The 14669-nt window shown below is 36.8% G+C and overlaps 1 protein-coding gene across 1 annotated transcript in view; it reads left to right on the forward strand.

Annotated features, from left to right (window-relative positions):
* MALRD1 (MAM and LDL receptor class A domain containing 1) overlaps positions 1–14669 on the forward strand; it is a 778752-nt gene that overhangs the window by 42370 nt on the left and 721713 nt on the right. The window contains exons 5-7 of the mRNA XM_042993660.1: positions 3732–3816; positions 7260–7354; positions 7443–7604. Of these exons, the coding sequence (XP_042849594.1) occupies positions 3732–3816; positions 7260–7354; positions 7443–7604 (342 nt within the window). The remainder of the gene's footprint in view (positions 1–3731; positions 3817–7259; positions 7355–7442; positions 7605–14669) is intronic.

The raw sequence follows: 14669 nt of genomic DNA on the forward strand, positions 1-14669 counted from the left end.
GTGAGGGTTTTTTGTGGATGTAATTTGTTAGGTAAGGATATTCCCTTCTGTGACTCATGTATCGAGTGTTTTTATCATGAGAGTTTGTCACATGTGTTTCTGCATCTGTTGAGACGATCATGTGGTTTTGGCCTTTCCTTGATCAATGTGGTGTTTTATAGTGATGGGTTTTCATATGTTGAGCTAACTAAATTCCTGAGATAAATTCTACCTGGTCATGGTGAATAATCCTTTTCATATCTTGCATGATGAGGCTTTCTTGTATTTTGTTTAGTTAGTATTTTTACATTTATATTAATTAGAGTTATCAATCTATAGTTTTGTTGTCATAGGTTGGGCTGGTTTTGATACCAAGGTAATAATGGTCTCACAGAGTCGACAAGTCTTCTCTCCTCTTCCAATTTGTGCAAGAGTTTGTGAAGTATTGGTTTTAATTCTTGTCTAAGTGGTTTATAGAATTCACTGGTGAATCCTGCCGTGAGTGAGAATTTCTTTGTGGGAAGTTTTTTGATTGCTGATTCATTCTTTTTACTTGTTATAATTTATTCAGATTTTATATTTCTTCTTGAGTTAGTTTTGGTCCTGAGTCAGTGTTTGTGTCTTTAAGAATTTGTCCATATCATTTGTTATCTAATTCGTTGGCTTGCAAATGTTGATGATATTACCCTACAGTTTATTTCTATAAAGTTGGTAGTTCTGACCCTTGTTTGACTCTTCAGTTAGCAAATTGAGTCCTTTTGTCCCCCTATTAGTCAGTCTAGTAAAAGGTTTGTTAATTTTGTTGATCTTTCCAGGAACCAACTTTTGGTTTAATTGGTTTCTGTTGTCTATTTTTTATTTCATTTATCTCTGTTCTAATGTTTATTATTTTCTTCATTTGCTGGCTTTGGCTTTGGTCTGCTCTTCTTTTACTAGCTTTGTAAGATGGAAGGTTAGACTGTGTTTAAAACTTTCTTTTTTTAAGTTTAATAATTTAGAGCTCCAAATTTATTTCTAAGCACCGATTTAACTGTGTCCCATACATTTTGATGCAATGTATTTTCAATTTTATTTATCTCAAGTATTTTCTTGTTTTAATATATTTTTTTAATGTTCATTTATTTTTGAGAGAAAGAGACAGAGTGTGAGCAGGAGAGGGGCAGAGAGAGAGAAGGAGACACAGGATCTGAAGCAGGCTCCAGACTCTGAGCTGTCAGCACAGAGCTCAACAGGGAGCTCAAACTCATGAACTGTGAGATCATGACCAACCAACTGAGCCACCGAGGCTCCCCTTTAATATTTTTTTAATGTTCATTTATTTTTGAGAGAGAGACACAGAGCACGAGCAGGATAGGGACAGAGAGAGAGAGGGAGACACAGAATCAGAGCAGGCTCCAGGCTCAGCTCAGAGACTGGGCTCAAACCCAGGAGCTGGGAGACCATGACCCTGGCTGAAGTCATATGCTTAACCTACTGAGCCACCCGTGTGCCCCTATCTCAAGTATTTTCTAATTCTCTTCTGGTTTCTCCTTTGACCCATTAGTTCCTAGGAGTATGTTGTTTGATTTCCACATATTTGGGATTTTCCCACGTTTCTTTCTGCTCTTGACTCAAATGACTCCACTGTGGCTATAGAACATTACTTGTTTAATTCATATCTTCTTAAATATATTGAGACTTGTTTTATGGCTAAAATGTGGTCATTCCTGGAGAATATTCTGTGTGCACCATAGAAGCATATGTATTTTGCTGTCGTTGGATGGAGTGTTCTATATGTCTGTTAGGTCCAAGAGGAGTATCATGTTGCTCAAGTTTTTTATTTCCTTACTGATATTCTAAGTATTTTATCCAATCTTAAATGTAAGGTACTGGAGTCTCCAACTTTTATTGTTGAATTGTCTATTTTCGCTTTGTTTTTATTGACTTTTGCTTCATATACTTTAGGCTCTATTTTGAGGAACATATGTTGGTAACTATTATATTTTCTTGATGGGTTGATTCTTTTATCATTATAAATTGTACTTGTTTGTCCCTAATAGCAAATCTTTTTGTGCATGTTCATTTTTTTCCTGAATTTCCAGATCTTCTTTAGTTATTATTTGTATATTATGGTTTTCATATCCCTTTATTTTCACCCTCTTTGGATAATTATATTATTGGATCATACTTTTATACAATGTGTCAACCTTGGAGTTTTGACTGGGGACTTTAACCAATTTACATATAACATAATTACTTATAAGATGGACTTCACAGCTGCCAGTTGCTATTTGCTTTCTGTCTGTCTCCTGTTTTTCTTGTTACTCTTTTCCTTCATTACTATTTTCTGTTGCACAGATATTTTGTAGTATATCATCTTAATTTAATTTTTCACTATGTATTTTTTGAATTATTTTATTAGTGGCTGCCTAGGGATTACAACAAACTAGATTGGATTCATACCAATTTAATTGCAGTAGTATATTAAGGAAAGTTGTCTTATCTATCTCCATTTTCCATACCTTTACTGCCTCAAGTACATCTTTATATATTGTGTGCCCATCAACAGTGAATTCTAATTTTTATTTTTATCAATTATAACAACCAATTATAATGATTAGTTTTTGATTTTTATGGTTTATATTTCTTGATGTTCTCAGTCATCTATTTTATTGATATTCTCTATTTCGTGAGACATCATTCATACGGGTTTTTTTTAGTACTTTAGATATGGTTTCCATTGGCTCTTTGAAAGATTTAAAATAGCTGATTTAAAGTCTTTATCCAGTAGGTCCAATGCCTTGGCTTCCTCAGAGACACTTTCTATTGATTTGTTTTTCTTCTGCACGGGTCATATTTTCTTGTTTCTTTATATTTCTCACAATTTCTTTTGCAACATGGACATTTAAAACAGTATAACATGACAAATCTGAGAGTCTTGCTTCCTCCCTTTCACATTTTGTTGTTATAGTTGTTTGTTTTATTTGTTGTTTTTTAGTTCAGTGACTTTTCTAGACCAATTCTGTAGTCTTTTTTTTTTTTTTTTTTTTTTTTTTTCATGTGTAGCCACTAAATTCTCTGCATGGTCAGATTAGTGGTCAGTTAATGATTGAAAAGAGAGTTCCAGGGCACCTGGTGGTTCAGTCGGTTAAGCATCTGACTCTTGATTTTGGCTTAGGTCATGATCTCACAGTTTGTGAGATCCAGCCCTAATTGGGATTGTTTCTCTCCCCCTCTCTTCACCTCCCCTGTACTCTTTCTCACTCTCTCTTTCTCTCAAAAATAAATAAATAAACTTAAAAAAAAAAAAGAAAAGAGAGTTCCTTAAATCCCTGGAATCAATAAATCCCCCAGTGTTTGTTGAGGGACTTTGTATGCGTGTTGGGATGCACCTTCAGTAAAACCAGGAAGTTCACAACTCTGTCTTAGTTTTAACTTTCTGCTTTCATAGAGCCTCAAAGTCAGCCAGAGATGAGGGCAGAGGGCCTTTTCAGGTCTTTCCAGAGCATGTGTACAGCCCTGTGCATGAACATGTCTATCTAGATTTGCAGGAAAAATAGGAGCATTTCAAAGCTCCTATGTGACATCTCATTCCTCAGAGTTTGCTTTAAGCTTTTTGGTTAGCCTACTTAAGCCCCAACTATTATTATCCATAGCCTCAGGCAAATGTACAGTTAAACTACTTACCTTGGGTTTCCTCCATTTCCCACGTTGTAAGTGATTAATAGGAATGCGTGGGAGCAGAAGTAACATAAATCTACTGCATGTCACAGAGTGACCAACTAGCTCGAATGCTTGCTGCAAAGAAGAATTTTTTCGGTGGACTGGGTATTAATAGGGTGAATTTCAGACAGCCTCGTAAGTGGGGTTCTTCAGGAAATACCACACATGTCAAATGATGACAATTATTTGGTAATGGAGGTTTGACAGAGCTCTAACTCTATTCTGCTTATTGTTGTGGATGCCATGCTGGGCTGCTACTTCTCAAAGTTGTTCTGGAGCTGGCAGTGGACAACGGGAATAAGACGAGTTAAAAAAAACCCATAAAACTCACTGTTTTTACTGAGATTCCACTATTTCTTCAATAAAAGCTCTCCAGTTTGCTAAGCCTTGCTATGACCATTTTTTTTTGGGGGGGGGCAGTTTTTTTCCCCATTGCCTTTATAGAGGAGTAAATTTTGAGGGGTATTTTCATTGGCATTTTGGTTAACATCACCCTCATGTGTATAATCAAGTTTTATGATGCACTAAAGTGATCCCTCTAGCTCCAGATCACTGAGGCAGGCTTAAATTGATATGGCTGCGTTCAGTTATACGTTGCCAGCCATTTTAAGAGATTAGTATTTGAGGACATCCTTTAGGAGATACAGTTTTAGCAAATATTATGTGGTTGTGATGAGCTTGTTAGTTTAACAAGCAGGTATGAGACAAACTTACGATTCAATGGAAAGAGAATTTAACACATAGAACTTAACAACTTGAAGCAGTTTATATCGAAGACTATTATTTCTTCTCTGTTATCTGAACTTAGCCACATTTCTGTCATAGAAAAGAACACTTTTGCCTTTCCAAAAGTTTTGGCGCTTTAACCTTTGCTTCGGGCCTTGGACCTTGTCATGATGATCCATTCCTGCAGACTGATTTTTGGGGAAATGTTTTTGAGAACTGATATTATCTCACTGTCAGAATACTCAATTTTTTTAAGTTCCTTTGAGCCAGTTGGTTACTCTGTAACATGCCAGTAGGATTTATGTTCCTTCTGCTCCCACGCATTCCTATTAATCACTTAGAACTTGGGAAAAGGAAGAAATGCAAGGCTGCTGTCAATAATAGTTGAAGACAGTGACACTGAAAATTCTACGTTATCTTTTCCTGAGGATCAAGGCTGGTGAAATGCACTGCTGAAGTTATTGGATTTAGCCCTGCAGACTTGATTCATGGTTTTTGTTGCTTTCATATTTTATATACTTCCTTTTTTTTTTTTTTTTTTTTTTGGTCATCAGTCTTGGGTTATGTTAGGATTTTATTCCAACACTTACCCAGCAACTGAGAAAAAAAATTTTTTTGAAAGCCCTTTAATATAAACATTTAACATTATCAATAAAATGACACTATTGTTATTTTGTCATTTGAATAATTAGCAATTTGCCATGAGATTCTTTGAAATACATTTTAAAGATATGCTATGCAGTGGCTTTTATGGATGCAGGTATAAAATGGGAATTTATGAATGATATCATCAAACTGAAATGAATATGGTAGAGATTAATAGACAATTTACAACGGTGACAATTATATTTGTATATGTGTATGATGTGATTGCTCATTGGGCTACTATAAGGGATGAGAGGGGTGTGTACAGAAAACATTGGATACATTTTTGGTTATCAGCTTCTTAGTCTCTTCTCAGTGGTCGGAAGCAGCAGTAGGAGGGGGTATAAGATGAAAGATGGGACATGTGGGAAAAACTTATGCTGCCAAAAATGTGCTTCTTTCTTTTATACCCGTAGACATGATGACTAAGGTCCTATGGAAAACAAGAGGGAGTTTTCTATAAGATGGTATTTGTCCCTGAGGAACATCTTCATCTATGAATTAAAGAAATTCTATACTCACCATAGGGAGCAAGGGAAAATTGAGTGTGCATTTCAAAAAATGCTTCCTATTGCCACTAAATTGGAATTGAAGGTAGAAAATAGATATTGGTATTGGGTGCATTTTGAATGCTGTTTTTGTTTTCACTCATGAAAAGAAAGTTTATTACTCGATAAATGTCAAAAGATCTCAAGCTGTTTTCTGAATTTCAAAGTTTTCTTTTTATGGTAACCTGAAGATGAGTGTTTAGGTTTTTTTGACAAAATACAGAATAATTTACAGTGTTATGTACCAAATGATGTACTTTATACTTATAAAACATGCTACTTAAGTATTGAAATAATTTATTATTTTATTGTAAATGCTACCCTACTGTTTAATAGAGTCAAATCTTATTTTTAAGCCCAAACTCAAGTAATTGAGTAATTTCCTTGAAAAATGAAAATTTATCTCGAGTAATAATAAATGAAAATTACCCAAGTAATTTCCTTGATAAATGAAAATTTTCTGTATATCTCATCGATGGTTTTAATAGGTGAATACTTATAAATAATAACTTAGGTCCTGTTGAATACTATTACCATTTGTATTGCTAATATTATTTACATAACACTTGTATGTAAATAATAATATAAAATAAATATAATATCTCATACGCTTAGTTGATTATTTACTTGCTTGACATTTGCTTTACCTTCTGAAAATGAAGCAAGAGCCAACTAGTAATTGTCCACTTGTATCGCTGTGATACCAGCAGCTCATCTAAATTATGTTTATGTCATTATTCCAGGGAATACATCCTCAGAATGGTTTTCCGTTATTGCAGGGACTTCATTTATGCCTCTGGCCATATTTATAACAATCATTAATGTCATTATTTTCTACTTAATTAGCGTACAGTTTTGGAATAGGTGTAGAGAAGAAGAGGTTTTTTAGGTTTCTTAATTTTGCTATCGATTCTCGCAACGATGTGATAATTAAATTTGATTTCCAATCCAGCTTTAAACTACCATGAATAACTCAGTAGATAGGTTGTCATAATCATGAATATCATTTTGTCATTCCTTTTGACAAATAGCAAAACGCCAAATAGAGTAGTAGAACACAGCGGTTCCCCAATTACACACTATAACCTTGTCAGGCACTGTGGAAATTTATGAAAGCCCAGGGAATGTTCTACATTTATTTTATAGTCTCCTAAACAGTAACCGTCCGCTGGCATAGTCCCTACCGCACTATGCGGGAGAACGTCCGGGCTCTGCATTGTTCTCTATGATCCCGGGGCAAGCTACGACTCTTTGATCCAATTCTTTCTAGAGAAAATCACAGCAAACAGTGAACCCCTTTGCATCTTTCACTGAATTGCTTACTTTGGTGGGCAGTCCCAGTATCATGTTCTCCCTGGATACCATCTTTGCAAGGCTCTAACTTTCTATGTGACAGGAGATAATTTGGGTTGTGGACTGCAGCCGATAATAATGTCATAGGGAGTATAATCACAATGAGCTATTTTGCTGGGTTACCTAATGAAGTAAAACTATCAGTCAGATCATTTGCAAAAGCAGATGATGTGGTTACATGTTTCATTCTTTAAACAGAAATATATTGACCTAATGTGCATATGGGCCTGAATTTTTGCATGGTGTGCTAAATAAGTTTGCCAAGGATTGCTCTGACTGTAACATGCTGACTATTGTTGCTAACAGCCCACTTCCTGTCACTGGTCTCCAAGGTGGATTCTACTTCCTCAAACTTAAGAAGCAGAGTGTTTCTTCCCACGAATATCCAACATGCCTGTCAGGTATTTGAAAAGACGCAGAATTTTCAATACTTTTCACAGTTGGGAACTTCTGTTTTATAATCATTTGGACATTCCTTATTTTTCACAGATTACATTTTATTACTTCTCCAGTCAAGTGGGTGGCAAATTAAGAGCTGGCCTTCAAACTACATGTGGTGGGCCCGTTCGGCATTTATGGCAAAACACAGCTGGGCTCCAGAATCAGTGGGAGAGAAATGTCATGAGCATCCAGAGCAACCAGAAATTTCAGGTATGTGTGGTATATTTGCTAACCTTATCATTGAAGGAAAAATGATAAAATACAGATATTTATCGGTAGGTGAATTAAAAGTAGGATGACCCCTGCCCCAGTTGGTCAAGGACTGAGGGATTTGCCAGGACTTTTAAAGCACCGAAACCAAACAGTCTTAGGATATTGCGATGGCCAGTCACCCTAAAAAACACTTTTAAAGGTAGGTTTTAGGGGCACGTGGGTGACTCAGTTGTTCAAGTGTCCGACTTCAGCTCAGATCATGATCTCACAGTCTGTGGGTTCCAGCCCCGCCTCGGGCTCTGTGCTGACAGCTCAGAGCCTGGAGCCTGCTTCGGATTCTGTGTCTCCCTCTCTCTCTGCCCCTCCCCGGCTTGCACTCTGTCTCTGGCTCTCTCTCTCTCTCTCTCAAAAATAAATAAACATTAAAAAAATTTAAAGGAAGGTTTTAAATACGTGCATAAGAACTAGAGTTGATACATACTAACATATTAATATTTCAGTAAAATATAAATTTTTTATGATATTTCTCTTACTATTCCAACCTTCTCTTTCTTTTCATTCTATTCGTAAGAATTACTTGTCTTCTCGACTTCTTTCATGCTTTTGAGAGAAGGGGGTTATATTGTGTAATGAGGAAATAGACGATTTGATTTAAATACTAATTCCAAATGCTGTTGAAGTAGAATAATTGTCATATTCATTTCATGGTTAGTCTCAAATTATTCAATACAGCCTTTATTTTCCAAAATAATTTTTAGAGTGAAAGCCTAAGCAAGCCCATAAAAGACAAACTTATTTATGCAGCCTAATAAAACTTTTGTATGGTGGAAATTATAATCTAATGATTATTACCAGAGTTCTTGGTAAAGCATTGCATATTTTTACATTTGGGAAAGCCAAGAAAAATTTCCCATTAAAAACAGGATCTTAAAGCATTTTATTCTGAATGAATTTGCTTTTTAAACCTGGTTTGCAGGCCAATTTAGCCAACTCGGCTAAAGCAGGTTTCCTTTATAATCTATTATTTGAATAGTATAGTAATCATTTTTATAGTTTTGATACAGAGTAGAAAATCATCTGATATGTGATGGATTTAGCACTTGCTTAAGAATAGGGATTTAATTGGATTGAATTTTAACTTCAGTTATTTTGAGTGGCTAAGAGGAAGGATGGGAGAATGAGCAGGATTTCTATTACAAAATTGTATTGTTAGATATGCGAATGGTACATTTTCTTAATTGATCTGTCATAAATTCATTGGAGTTTGAAATTTCAGGCTTTTGTAAACTAAATGGGGATCCAAAGAGGATCAAAGAAAATCACTTAGTGGATGGTTAAATGACACGCAGAGGATAAGCCTTTAGAGGAACAGTATGGTTGGAAACACAATTCTGTCATTAGAACTTTGCACTCTGTGGAAGTCAGGTATATTGGTGTGTGTTGGGCAGGGTATCTTAAGCCATTAGGCAGTTAAGTCTTCCTGTGAATGACCAATTCATTAATTGAACAAAGACTCGCTTGGGACACTCAGGATGCACTAGGTGGGATTCAAGGAATGTTCTTAGTACATGTAAAGAAAAGACTTTTCCCCCAGCTTTATTGAGATATAATTGATATATGTGTAAGTTTAAGGTGTATAATGTGATAATTTGGTAAACCTACAGTGTGGCATGATTACTACAATAAAGTTAGTTAACATATCCATCAACATCACATAACGACAATTTTTTTCATGCAGTAAAAACATTTAAGATCTATTCTCTTAACAACTTCCTATTCTCTTAACTATTATTAGCTATATTCACCATGCTGCTTATAAGATACCCAGAACTTACTCATTTTATGGTTGGAAGTTTGTACCCTTTGGCCAGCATTTCCCCATTTCCCACACCATGCAGGCCCTTGCAACTAAAAACAACTCTTTTGGGAGGCACCTGGGTGGCTCAGTCAGTTAAGCATCTGAGTCTTGATTTCAGCTCAGGTCATGATCTCAGGGTCATGAGATCAAGCCCCATGGTGGGCTTGGTACTGGGCGTGGAGCCTGCTTAAGATTCTCTCTTTCTCCCTCTGCTTCTCTCTCTCTCTCTCTCTCTCTCTCTCTCTCAAAAAAATTGCTCTCTGTTTCTATGAATTTGGCTTTTATAGATTCCATATATAAGTGAATCATAGAGTATTTGTCTTTCTCTGACTTATTTCACTTAGCATACTACTATCAAAGTCTAGCCATATTGTCATAAATGACAGGATGTCCTTCTTTTCTTGGCTAAATTATTCCTTTGCATGTATACACTAAATTTTCTTTATCCATTCATCTGCTGATGGATACTTGGGTTGTTTCCATGTCTTGGCTACTGTGAATAATGTTTCAATAAATATGAGAGTGTAGATATGTCTTTGAGATAGTGATTTCATTTCCATTGATTATATACCTAGAAGCGACTGCTGGATCATATGGTGGTTCTAGTTTTAATTTTTTGAAGAACTTCCATACTGTTTTCCATAATGGTTGCACAAGTTTACGTTCCCACCAACAGTGAACTAGGGTTCCTGTTTCTTTACACCCCTGTGAACACATTATCCATTGTCTTTTTGATAACAGCCATTCTAAGAGGTGTGAAGTATATCTCACTGTGGTTTTGATTTGTATTTCCCTGATGATAAGTGATGTTGAATATCTTTTAATGTACCTGTTGGGACATTTGTATGTGTTCTTTGGGATGATGTCTATATCTTTCCAGTGATGTTCTTTAACCATTTTATTTGTGTGTGTTGGGGGGGGGGGAATCTTTTCTCTCTTTCTTTCTTTCTTTCTTTCTTTCTTTCTTTCTTTCTTTCTTTCATCAAGTTGTATGAGTTTCTTATGTATTTTGGGTATTAACCCCTTATCTGACAAATGGTTTGCAAGGAGAAGATTTTTGATAGGCATGTGGAAGAGAAACTATGTGTTCCTGGCTTTGAGGGTGTGTGTGCAGAATGAGAGCCTTGAGTACCAATAATGCATCTAATTTGTCGTGGATGTTCAGGTGTCATTAACCACTAGAGAAGTTTCTAGTTTATTTCTTAACACTTCTCTTCCTACTCCCCTATGGTTCTCTGTCTTCTCTCAACAACAGCAACAACAACAACAACAACAACAACAACAAAGCAACAGAGTAGAGCCAAGAGTGCTTTTGAGGGGATTGAGTCACACTGACTAGATGCTAAAGGATGAACTTGCTGAAGTCCCTTCCACCTGTGTGCCCATATACACCTGAATGGCAGAAATGGAATTTTGTCTGTGTAGGAACCTTGTCAGCATTTACACATATTTTCCAACTTTGAAACAGAGTGGATGGTAAAAGAGTCTTAACCTATCTTCGCCAAGCTTTGTGCCTTCTTATCTCTGTCTCTAACTGAAGGTCAGGGTCTTTCCTAGTGAGTAGCCCAACAGAGATTTATTTGGATGTTGGCTAGAGTTGGAACCTGCTGAGTCTTGAGCGTTAAACCTTTTAAAACAACTTCCTCGTTTTTCACAGCTATCCATTCCCAAATGGCACATTGCAGGGGTTGATGATTAAATATGTGTAGCCACTAGATATAAAACTTAAAACTCCCAAATATATCACCTCCAGGGCCATTCAGCTGGAGCTGAGGCAGTGTGGTTATTCACTTGAGTGCTTTAAAATACAGCAGTGGCTCCAACGAAAGCAGATGCATGTGCAATATATTAACTTGTTTGCCAAAATACTTTATTGATGATATGAAAACAGTGCCTCTACCTTAGAGGCTTTGTAAAACTTGGGAAGCCGTATGACTCTCTGGGGATCCTTGGGCTACACCAGTCCTTAAGATGGCAGGTATGTTTTAGTTCTCTCCTGTCAGCAGGGAAGCAGAGGTTCACATGCTTTTTTTTAGCTGAGCCACAGAGATGTGCTATGTGTCTCATGCTGCCCGACACCCTCTCAAAGCTTGGTCCTGAACAGCTTTAGCAAGAGGCTTATTTGAGGGCATTTTGTAATCAGCATCTCCAGACAATATCTGCTGCCTCATCACTTTGCAAGCCTCTGAGAATTCTTCTGTTTTCTGCAATTTCTCCTCCGTGATGCTTTCTGACAGTTTCAAAGCCATTCGTGTGTTTCCTTTAGAAATGTCCATGTAAGAGACTTTCGTTTCAGCTGGACCCTCACTTAGCAGGGGTTTCTGAAAAAAAACTCTGGGGGCGCCTGAGTGGCTCAGTCGGTTAAGCCTTCGACTTCTGCTCCGGTCATGATCTCTCAGTTCGTGGGTTCGGGCCCCATGTCAGGCTCTGTGCTGACAGCTAAGGGCCTGGAGCCTACTTTAGATTCTGTGTCTCTCTTTTGTCCCTCTTCCGCTCATGCTCTCTCTCTCTCTCTCTCTCTCTCAAGATAAATAACATTTAAAAAAAAACAACCCTCCTTTGAAAAAGCCTCTGGATCTAGCTGCCATGTGAGGGCTTTATCACCTTTATCTGTAAAGTACTAAGTTCATCCCTTAATAAAATTGAAGCACGTTCATTTCTGAGGGAATACTGCTACATAAACAAAGAATGGTGTTTATGCATTTAGTCAACAAAGATAGCAGCATCGAAGAAAATTTCAGAAGGTGCTTAAGGAATAATGACATCTAGTATTTACTGAGCACTTACTATGTGTAAAGCACTACGTAGTCCTTTGTGTATATTATTTTACTGATCCTTCATGGCAGTCCTCTGAATCCAAATTATAATATACCCCACTGTTTACATGAGGATTATTAGCTTTAGAGAGTGCAATAGCCTATTAAATCACATCCAGATTAGAACCCAGTATAGTGTGATTTCACATCTCAATCATTTACTCACTGAGCCATGATAATTTTTTTTTTATCATATTAAAGCATTATAAGGCTTTATAAAAGAAAAAAAATCCAACTTCTAGATTTGGTCAAATACGTGGCATGTGATTCATTAAGCATTCCTTTGTCTGCTGTGTTGGATAAAACATTATTAAACATTATTCTGCTAATTGACTGCAATTGCATTACTCAAAATTGTAGACTTAAGCAGTTAATTTTGCTATTGCCCTAAAATATTTGCAGAAGCAAAGAATAAACCACGCTCAACCTGTAGCAGAAATGTGGGCTCAGATGCAAGTGACACCTTCTCTCACGCTCCTTTTCTTTGTTCTTGAAAAGAGCTTAAGTATTAGTTTTATGGGTAGGAAGGAAGGAATGCTGTACTACTAAGTGCATCCCTGACCGTGGCTTTCAAGTTGAATGTTTGGATTCTTAAAGTAAATGAGAAGTTACTGCCTGAATTTTAAAAAATGCTGCAACATTTTTCATATGCAATTATCTGCTTGTCAGTTCTTTGATATTCCATTTAGACACGCCAAAGGGTGTTTAGCAGTGTCCTATTCAGAAATAGTACATTTTATTAACACAGACAAAAGAGAAGTTATTCAGAAAAATAGATACAAATCGTTAACTGAAAAAAATTTCTACTCGCAAACTTTTCTAAAGCATAACAGACATTTTACCTCGTAATTTAAGAATATTGGGGCACTTAGGTGGCTCAGTCGGTTAAGTATCCAACTTTGGCTCTGGTCATGATCTCACGGTTTGTGAGTTCGAGCCCACCATCGGGTGAGCTCGAGCCCCACTCTGGGCTCTGCACTCTCTCTCCCTCTGTCTCTGAACCTCATGGGCTTCTCTCTCTTTCTCTCTCTCTCTCTCTGCCCCTTGCTCACTTGTGCGTGCTCTCTCTCTCTCAAAAAAAAAAAAAAAAAAAAAAAGAAAAAGAAAAAACATTTACTATGTGAACACATGATGGTGAAAAATTACTTTCATCTTTTTCTGTTTCACACGTTTGATAATTATATTGAATGTACACTACTAATTAAGAAAAGTCTAATACAATAAATACAGCTACAAGAGTTTCTGTTCATGTAGTTACGAGTGTCATTCAAGTCAGTTTATGTCTGTTATTTTGCTACTGTCAAAGTTTCATCGGGAATTTAAATCAAGTGGCTTGAGCGCTGACCCCTTGCCTCCCTCAGAGGCCATCTTCTCTTAAAATGTTTGGCGTGAAAGCAATTTGTGTCTTATTTACTATTGGATCAGTGCAGGCCATACTTGACTTCTGTGATGTTGCCCAACTTCTAACTTCATTATTTGCTAGTTTGCTACTCTTTCTTGATTTCCCCTAAAACAGTTAAAATGAGGTAAATGTTTGGAAAAACGTATTTGCCAAAGTTTTGAGGAAAACAAGGAATGGTAGGCATCACTTTTCTTAGAAATACAACTATCATACGCAAATATGGCTTCCAACCACAGATCTGGCTTTTTAAAAAACATGATCTCGAGGTTCCACTTTCTTGAGCTAGTTCAACTCATCCTTCTTTTCAGGATCCCAGCCAAAATCTCTGGAATGCCTTTCTGTTTAAATATATTTAACTAGAGTATCAAGTTATGCCCGATAGGTCTTATGTTTTATAGCTACACAGACCCAATGGTGAATTTCCTACATTTGGAGAAATAACGTTCTCCCTAAGAAAAACATTTCCTCTTGCTGGACCAGTGGGCTCAAATGGCAGCCAATTTTCCCTCTAACTTTACTTCAGTTAGACAGAATTAACATATAATTTAATTGAACCAAACAAATATACATAATTGCAAACTGATGGAGAGAATTGAAGGCGAGAAGGTAATTTAAAAGCCTTTTCATTAGATCAGGTGTGAAGACACAGGAGTAGAAGTAGGAATGGAGCGGAGAGAGGGCTTAAAGCTTAACAGGTGTTGATGGACCGGAGATGTGGCTGGAAGAGAAAGTGGTTCTGCAAGTCGCTTTGGAGTTCTGAGCATTGAAAAGTGGCAGTCTTCTGGTGCCATTGTCAGAGAAAAGGAGTCAGGGACACGTCCAGTTTGAGGGGAAAAACATTATGATTTAGAAGTGACTTTGTGTCATCTGGTAAAAATGTCCAGAAGTCTGTGGAGATATGCGCAGAGAGCTCGGGGGGGAGTTGACTTTTGGGATATAAATTTGTGTTTTATCAGCCTGGGTGACAGTTGAAACCCTGAAGATTG

The sequence above is a fragment of the Panthera tigris genome, chromosome B4 (genome assembly GCF_018350195.1).
Source record: "Panthera tigris isolate Pti1 chromosome B4, P.tigris_Pti1_mat1.1, whole genome shotgun sequence".
Lineage (NCBI taxonomy): Eukaryota > Metazoa > Chordata > Mammalia > Carnivora > Felidae > Panthera > Panthera tigris.